Raw genomic sequence first — 9,363 nt, 5'->3', positions numbered from 1 at the left:
GCCCAAGTGTCAGTTGTATTGCTAGCAGTTGTACTTTGACTCCGACGCAGGGGCGACACGTGATCACCTCAAGGTCTTGTTGTGGCATGCATGCATTCGCAGCATGAGAACGATGAAAGACCATAACGAGGCACAGTCGCTTTTACTTGGCATGCAGATCTAGAGGCGATGGTCACATTATCAGCAGCAGTCCGTGCATCATCATGCATGAGGTGACATGACAGTGAGGCGGTACGCGGTTGCTGCAACAGCCAAAGCCTCAGCTCAAGACTTGGCCATTGGCATTGGCGAGGCAGCTCAGACGCCGAGACTCCGCACGCATTACTTCACGCCTTGGCCCCGTTTATGGCACGAAACCCAGAGTCCAGACCATAGCAAGACCCGCAGCTCAGTGCAGTACACTGTACAGTGGCGGCACTGATTTGCCTGCAAGTCGAGACTCAAACTCGAAGGTGCCCCTAAAAACAGTCACTTGCGCTTTTCACATTCAGCTTCTGTGTTGTCTTGAGGGTGAGAAATATTGGAGGAGAAGTAATTATTTTGTCCAACGTTCTTTTGTCTTTTACATTCTTGAACTAAGTAATTAGTTACTTACACGGCTTGCGCTGTGTGGGTGGATCTAACCAGCAAGCAACTACAACTACTCGTACGAGAACTAGGCAAAGATTGAAAGAAGGATTTGGCTGGATCTACACTTCCGAATAGTTTAGCGCCGCGCGGGCGCAGCTAGCTATAATCTATCTCATCGATCATCTGCAACATTATATTTTTTTTGTTGCAAAAGGTCACCCATATTTGTACTCGATCGAGTACTCGTAGTCTACTCTGTAGCTGTCTGGAACAACGGGCGTATCGCGATCTCGCACGCGTGCGAGCACTGTGTTCTCGTACAGAAAGCCTGATAGTTCAACTGTCCTCGACTCGATTGTTGTGTTTTCGGCATTTGGAAATAATTGGAGCAGTTTTCAGGACACTCACAACGGATTTGTAGCATTATTTGTTTCCTGGACTTGTTCATTCCGGAGCGAAAGAGCTACTGCCCGAGTCACTGAATCTGGCCGCTGAGAGTGCCAGTGTTTCCAATAATGGTGAGTACCCTCTACGTACCGATCAATTACTTGCCCCGTTTTACGTTTACATTAATTTTGATGGTGAGATGTGGGTGGCCTGGGGACTACCCACACCAACCAAGCCATGGCACGCTGAGCTACTTGAGTGCTTTTGTGCGGGAGGTGTGATCAAGTCCACTCCTATTTTCCCTTTTATCAAGAGCTAGGCGTGGAACAAGACAGTCTTTTCCTGCTTCACATTTTTCGTGACAATTATTTTAATATTTTGACATTGGTTCTCTCAACGTGAAAAGAGCGAAATCAGCAGATCGCGTACGAGTACAGCGTGCATGAAGCACTGACGATTATGAATAATGTGCAAGTACGAGTACCGTAGCAGGTGTTGCCGACAGGCTTTGTCTGGGCTCCCGGGGCTGAATGAGCTGCAGAGTGAGATGCAAGTGCTAAAAGTGCACTATCATAATTTAAACTAAGAAGTAACTTTTCATAGGCTGTGGTCGTTTGGTCGGATCCTGATCCAGATCCGAGATCCACTGGGTCTCTTAGAAGACAGAACCCATGGATCACGTCTGCTCACACCGCTACTACGACCTTATTCTATATATTGATGTGAGCGGAAAGTCACTCCACGGCTACCGGCATGCGGCATTGTGCAGTGTATGCCCATGTGTATGTGCACCAAGTTACACAATAAGGTTGTTACCCGCCAACCAAGTGCAGGCATCTCGGTTAGGCGTTAAAGAATCAGTCGGAACCTGTCTACCCTGCTCCCGCACTAGAGTTGCATGGATCTGGATTCAAACAGTCGATGAATGCAAATCGACTGGATCCTATGGATCTGGATCTGGATCTGAACAGACCACTGTCCTCGGGGGGAAAATTGCAATTCCACGGATGCTATTTTCCCCCGGTTTGACGACTTTTTAGAAATCCGCAAATTTTGAAGTTTTGTTGCGTGAAAACATTCTGATCGACTGTGCTTGCATCACCTGGTTTAGTTCTTTATGAAAGATAGACAGTTTTTGGCAGGCATACTGGTAGATTGACCAATCCACTTGCAAGTATACCAAAAAACTGTCACAAATTTCCCACGAATTGTGCCAATGTTGACCTCAAATCGTGCTGCGAATTTTGAGCTGGTCTTCCGCTATTTCCTCCCGCGGACAGAAACGAGGTGCAGTCTACTCACCGTGTCGTGTCATGAGTGCCTGCGCTTAGCTAATAGGCCGAATTTGATATGATTTCCTGGAGATTTTGTCATGACCTCTATGACATGAAGATGAACATATTCACCTTACGTCGCCATGTTCAATGTGCCCATCTTTGTTTATATCAAGTGACAACGCTAAACCTTTTTTTTGGGGGGGGGGGGGTACTTTGGCAATGGCATTTGACACAATTGAAAGTTGCCTACTGCCAGCATCTACATCTCTATTCTGTTATGGTTGTGTTAGTCTTGTGCCCGTAGCGCGAGATACGCATCCATTAGAGGGGTTGTGCATAACGCAGTTTTGTAGCTGTTCACAGAGAAAAGCTATGACGAAAAGGGCTATGGAAATCCGTTCAGTCATGTATTGGGAGCATGCGAGACAGTTGGAAAGTAGTGCGGTTGTTGTGGTGGGTTGAGTCATCGCCATCACAATTTACTGATCCTTTTACCATGTTTACTATCAGCAGCCCAGTCTCCCCCCCCCCCCCTCTCTCTCTCTCTCGCTCTCTCGCTCTCTCTCTCTCTCTCTCTCTCTCTCTCGCCTTCGTTCTCTCTTTCTTACTTTGTCGGTATGTGCTACTACTGTCTTGTCTCCATCAGGCTGAGAAGAAGGAGCATCTGTACAAGGTTCTCGTCATCGGAGACCTGGGCACCGGGAAGACGTCCATCATCAAGCGATACGTCCATCAGTTCTTCTCTGTTCATTATAGGGCAACCGTATCCTTGATTCGGCTATTTCTCTGCTTGTTGAAGTTGTTCCAGTCGGCTGCTCTGTCTCTACTCCTAGAGTGATGTTCATGTTTTCCTACTGCTATACTACTGCTATACTACAGTTGCGCTCGATGAAATGCGACCCAAAGTGCAAAGCTGGCGCCCTGGACCCGTTCCGATTACATCATTGTATTTGTACATGTGCACATACAGCCGCATTCGTGCCACTTCCAGGGCGTCAAGGGCCGTGCAAGTTGAGGGCGCCAAATATGCACTTTGGGTCGGATTTCAGCAAGCGCAACTGAAGTTTGTTATGTGATTGTTGTGACCCTTGCATTGTGCTCTACACTGGCAGCACTTCTAGCGTCCTAATGTAAAAGGGAGAGTCCCAATAGGTTTCCTTAACGGCAATGTGCTCACCAGATCGGTGTTGACTTTGCACTGAAAGTCATCAATTGGGACGCGGACACTTTAATACGACTGCAGTTATGGGACATTGCAGGTGCAGTATGCGCGGGATGTTGCAACGGTTCTCTCTCTCTCTCTCTCTCTCTCTCTCTCTCTCTCTCTCTCTCTCTCTCTCTCTCTCTCTCTCTCTCTCTCTCTCTCTCTCTCTCTCTCCCCCCCCCCCCCCCCTCTCCCCCCCTCTCTCTCCACACACACACCATGTTACTTATTGTACCATGACACAGACAGACGCACACACTCCACTCACCTCCGACTCCGACTGGGAAAAGCTTGGGATAGCAACACTATTGTTGTCTGTGCCTCTTTTCTTTTCACTAGCCTCCTCCAGACATTTCCCTAGAATGTACACAAATGTACATGTAGTATGATCATTTGTGTGAGTGTCTGCCTCCCCTGCTGTTTTTTTATTCATCATTTTGTTGGTTGTTGATGTGCAACAGGTCAGGAAAGATTTGGTAATATGACCAGGGTAAGCATTACCATACTTTTGACTCTCTTGTTGCGGCTGCTGCGCCGTCGTTGTTGGTCTGGGTCTTCTCGTTTAACCCTCTCAGTGCCACGGGCGACTTTAGTCGCCCAGAATGAGTATGGGTGTACAAATAAATTTGTATCTCCACTTCTACACACAGGAGAGTTACAAACGACCACTCTACGTGTTCAGGAAGACCTTGGCTATTGACTCATCACATCGCTTTGTGTCCGTGGGGATAGATATCGCCAGGGCGAAGCCTGAAGTGCGCGCGCTCGGACAAACAATTGTCGCGCGTAGAAAACATGACGTATGCGCATCGCGGGTTTCTCTATTTCTTTCGCGGCAACCCATGCGTATTGGGTATCAAAACATCGAGATTTTCAGTGGCTTTCGGGCCAACTTTGTCCGAATTTCGTGCGTTGAAAGTTGACTGCACTGCGATCGATCGCGCGCGTGAGAAAGTGCAGATGCTACGAAAATGCAGAAAACGGACTTCGCTCAGGCACCCTCGCGAGGAAGACTATTTTCGCTGCATTTTCTCTTCACAGCTGTCTGCCTGGCCATGATATCTTTCCAAAGAGCCATCGTTTGTAAAGATCCGTGGATATACAGCTGAGCTATGAAAAATTTGAGTTCGGCTCAACTCAGAAAAATTTGAATTTTTCTGACCCCCTTGGCACTGAAAGGGTTAATACTACCGGTATTGTTGTGGCGTTACTTGGCTAACTGTCCATTATATCTTGTTGCGCAATAAACATAGCACTTTACCGTTCGCACAATTTTCGATGGTCGTCCCATAAGGGGCCACCCGTAAATACCGATACTTATTTAGAAGCGAAACTAGTCGTTTCTCTTCAACCCCCTCCCTCAGAAACGAACACATACAAACAATGCATAGTATCGATATTTTTTCTTTTCTTTTCTGGCCGTGCCCACACATACAAACTGTGCATTGATATTTTTTCAAGAAACGAACAGGCGCTCAACCCCCTCCCCCCCCCCCCCCCCCCCTAAACGATTAGTTTTCGTTTCTATTAAAATAAATATCTATATTTACGGATGGCCCCTAAGTTTTTGATTGGCTACATTGATATGCCATGGTTTGCATTTACCGTTCACTCTAACAACGGTTGAACCAGCAGTCCACGCGTATGCATATACCGTAAAGTGTCGTTGACCCGCCCCCTGATTATTAGTAGACTGAGTGATAGATATCTACGTGTGAAGCAACTACTTCATTCGGCGTGTACGTCAAAGTACGGTGTTGAGCCAACGCATGCACTGCTGTACACGATACGTGCCAGTGCAGGTATGCTTATAGAATGATCATAACACAGTGCATCATTGAGCAGGGCAAGTCTGATCTTTCTTGTAGTTGTACAACATAAGTCACTGCACTTGAGAGCCTTGATCTAATTCCCACACCCTGCCGAAAGCCAGCTGGGAAGCCACACGCGCAGGGTGGGGGGTGGGGGCAGCGGTTACTGCACCGTAAGGCGCGTGCCTCTACCGTTGTGCGCAAATGTCCGAACGATGATGCATTTTTACTCAATTTCCACTGCTGGATATGGGTACCATGGAACGTAGTGTGAACACTAAAACTATGACTGTGTTGTTGAACAGTGAATTTGGCGACATCAACTTTGTAATTGCGATAACGAGAGTGAGTTGTACTGGCAACCTGACATGTCTAATATGTACGGAGCCCGCCCAGCTTTCTTTATCAGTTTATGTCAACAGTGCTGCTCAGTGAAATCCAGTCGTGTCACTCTAGTGCGTGCCGAGCGTTGCGCAGCCCTGGGCTTTCAAGTACTGGGGGGCTGCGAAATGGTGAAAGGTGCAAACTTGAGTGACGCGACTGGATTTCATTGAGCAGCACTGCAGTAGTGCATGTACTGTGGTGGACATGGACATCCTGTCGCACGTCTAGCGGCCCCAGGGCGCTGGCCATGCAACCATGAGTAAGCGGTACACACAACATTCATATACCGTAAAGTCGCGGATAAAAGCCGGGTTTGCATACAAGCACATCGCGGATAGAGGCCTGAAAATCAAACGCCCCAGGGCGCTGGCCATGCAACCATGAGTAAGCGGTACACACAACATTCATATACCGTAAAGTCGCGGATAAAAGCCGGGTTTGCATACGAGCACATCGCGGATAGAGGCCTGAAAATCAAACAGGTCAAATGCATATGCCTGTCGCGCGTAGAAGCCTGGCTTCTATGCAAGCGCGGATCGGGTAGGTCAAGAGTGCATGCGCTATGTACGGTGCATAGTAAAACTGCCACCATACTGGTAGTCAGTGGCAGATCTACGCGTGTCGCGCATAGAAGCCTGGCTTCTATGCAAGTGTGGTGCATATAAGCATGGTTTGCATACAAGCCTGGTTTGCATTAAAGCCTGATGCAGAAAGCGGCTTATATGCTTATAAGCCCGGCTTTTTTCCCGCGACTTTACGGTATGCGCTGCAGCGTGCTGGTCGGGTCGGATCAACATGTGCACTGCATGCAACGTACTGTACACGCTGAGGGCACCGGCCCCGGTCATTCGACCGGATTTCCATGTCCACGACAGTAGTAGGGTAGCTATACATGGACAGTACCTGATTGCCTTGACTAACACTCTCGGCGCGACGGACGCGTCACGTTCAGTGTCAAGACTCATCTTATCATAAGACTTATGTTTTCTCCCGTTTTTGTGTGTATGTGCATGTGCACCATGTCAGGTATATTACAAGGAAGCTGTCGGGGCCTTCATTGTCTTTGACGTAACGCGAACCTCAACGTTCGAAGCAGTGCAGAAATGGAAGAATGACCTTGACACGAAGGTGACACTTCCCAATGGCAAGCCTGTTCCTTGTGTCTTGCTGGCGAACAAGGTGAGATTGTAGGCGTGTCGGTTGTACCCTGTGTGTGTGTGTGTGCATGCGTGTGTTTGTTTGTGTGTGTGGGGGGGGGGGGGCAGGGAGGAGCGCGTGCGTATTCCGTGTGTGTGTGTGTGTGTGTGTGTGTGCGGGATTTGACAGAGTAGTGGTATAAAATGGTTGATTCGGAGCCTGCCCAAGAAAAGTGGGCACTTCACGGTTTCTTCCGAGTGCGGGAAATAGGTCTTAACGGCCGGGTATGAATTACGGCACTTGAGGCAATCCATTTGTCTGTGGCTCTCCAGCCATGGGTAACCTAGTTTTACCAGTAGGAAGAAAATTCTTTGCCTGCTATACTTGTCTTCATTGCTTGCTATACTTGTCTTCATTGCTTTGTGTAATGTGGGGTGTGTGTGTCTGTGTGCCTCTGCCTGCTCTCTACCTGCATCTCTCTCTCTCTCTCTCTCTCTCTCTCTCTCTCTCTCTCTCTCTCTCTCTCTCTCTCTCTCTCTCTCTCTCTCTCTCTCTCTCTCTCTCTCTCTCTCTCTCTCTCTCTCTCTCTCTCTCTCTATGTCTTTCTCTGTCTTTCTCTCTGTCATGGTGTAGTGCGACCAAGCAAAAGAGGGTTTAGTCAACAGCAGTGCTCAGATGGACGACTACTGCAAAGAACGTGGCTTCGCTGGCTGGTTCGAGACCTCGGCCAAGGAAAACATTAACATTGATGAGGCAGCCAAGTTCCTCGTTAGTTCGGTGAGTACAATGGCTGGGTATCTTTGCGTTGTGCCTGGTGTTCTCACATGCACGGACAGTTCACTTGTCGTCACGAAAATCTATTCCGGCGCAATGAACTTTTTTTAAATAGGTGATTAAACTGCAATCATTGAACCTTTTTTTCCAATTATCGAACTTTCTGGGGAGCTCACTCCAAGACAAGCAAGTTAAAGAGTTAACACCACAGCTGGAGTCTAGTGATCGTACAAGTGTACCAATGCCAGACGTTACGTTTAACCAGCCGCTCCAATCGCTTTGCTGGTGTCACAGCTGCGACTTGAATCCATGTGTCCCTTGGCTGCAGGGCGGTATGCAGTGAGATGCTAAAATACCTTTTTTTAAAGCAACATCGAAGTGAACGGCCTGTGTGCTGGCCTGGCTATTTTCTAGCGGACTGTCTGCCATGGTGACGGCGAGGTTGGTCAGTGTGCATGGTGGTGGTGTACACGCATTGGCCAGTACAGTGTAGACAGTATGCGCCTCGTTTGCTGCAGATTGCTGTTGTCGCGCAGCTGCGAGAAGCGTTCTCTTCTTCTTTTTTTCATTTGTAACACCTGTTGCAGATCTTGGAGAACGACCGTGCTAATGACTGGGAGGGGAGTGGCACCAATGAAGGTATGCACCTGAAAGATGAGCCGCAGCCAGAGCCGAAATCTGGCTGCTGCAGCTGATCAGCTGCGCCACCGTGCAAGGCCTGTCTTTCTTTTGCCGCTGTTTTTCTTACGACACCCTAGTCCTGTAGCTCGCAGGTAGTAATCATTCCTTGTAGCGCTTCCGGCACCGATGGAGGCACACGCTTGTTTCGTCTTCCCCGCCACTCTGATTTTTCAATTTCCATTCCCAGCCTCAAAGGGCTGTCTCGAAGACAGTGTTTGCAAGATGTCCTTTGTTTTACCACGTGAAGACGTTTACAAAAATTTCCTACGTATTGGCTTTCATATCATCTAATGTGTCGACTTGCCATTGACCGAGTTTGTGTACCTGGTGTGGATCACTTCGTCATCCTGTTGCTTCTCAGTCTTTCCCATCGCCCAGTTTTTAGTTTAGCCCATGTATAATTTGGATGCATTGCGTATGTTCCCTTATCGAAGATTCGCACAGGCGCTGGCAGTCGTCTGTGTTCGCTAAATATATCTATTCTTTTTTTTGTTGTTGTTGTTGGACAGTGGGATTGATTTTAACTGCATGCGATTTTCTCCGCATCCTGCCACAGCATCATTTCCAAAAGTATCAGTAGAGGTGAATCTATTATGTACCCGTCTCTGTCTACATGAAATACACGTGATTTATCAAATGCCAGGTTTGCTAGTCTGGCTTTCTTTTTTTTCTTTCTTTTCCTTCTTCTTCTTCCGATTGAAGTTAATTTGCTTTATGCTATGGTGTGCTATGGTGTCCAATAGAACTTGTAGTAGCACGTGGAGTCTTGCTCCCTCGGTGTTGTTTGTACGCTGTACGCCGCGCGTGTCTGCTTGCTTCGCTCTCACAAACCGTCGACAGTTTCTTCAAGGGTCTCTTGACTGCAGCATGCTGTAATCTGTGGACACGGTGTCATCTTCAGGATTGATCAGATACAGCGATGTGCACAGGATAGCCTGTACAGCCATGTCCAGGATACCGTACATGTACATGTAGTCCACTCAGAAAAAGATGAGCGCTGGCTCTGGCGAGCTGCCGTATTTGGTGATTTTTCGTGAGTTTATCATACGCTGTGCAGTGCAGCAACATTTGAAACTTGAAGAAGTGTCGGCAAAGGTACATTTACCTCAACCCGGGTTCGAACCGCACACTGTACCGT

The 9,363-nt window shown here is 48.0% G+C and overlaps 1 protein-coding gene across 1 annotated transcript; it reads left to right on the top strand.

Moving 5' to 3' along the window:
* The first annotated feature begins 434 nt into the window (after positions 1-434).
* Positions 435-8,988, top strand: LOC135822537 (ras-related protein Rab-32-like). Its single transcript, XM_065335328.1, has 7 exons — positions 435-1,088; positions 2,881-2,997; positions 3,415-3,493; positions 3,900-3,928; positions 6,660-6,812; positions 7,404-7,547; positions 8,132-8,988. The coding sequence occupies exons 1-7, from the start codon at positions 1,086-1,088 to the stop codon at positions 8,237-8,239; spliced, it is 633 nt and encodes a 210-aa protein (XP_065191400.1). The 5' UTR covers positions 435-1,085; the 3' UTR covers positions 8,240-8,988.
* The last annotated feature ends 375 nt before the right edge of the window (positions 8,989-9,363 follow it).

Source organism: Sycon ciliatum, chromosome 8 (genome assembly GCF_964019385.1).
Source record: "Sycon ciliatum chromosome 8, ocSycCili1.1, whole genome shotgun sequence".
In the NCBI taxonomy this organism is placed as follows: Eukaryota; Metazoa; Porifera; class Calcarea; order Leucosolenida; family Sycettidae; genus Sycon; species Sycon ciliatum.
This window is presented reverse-complemented; position numbering and strand designations above follow the sequence as displayed.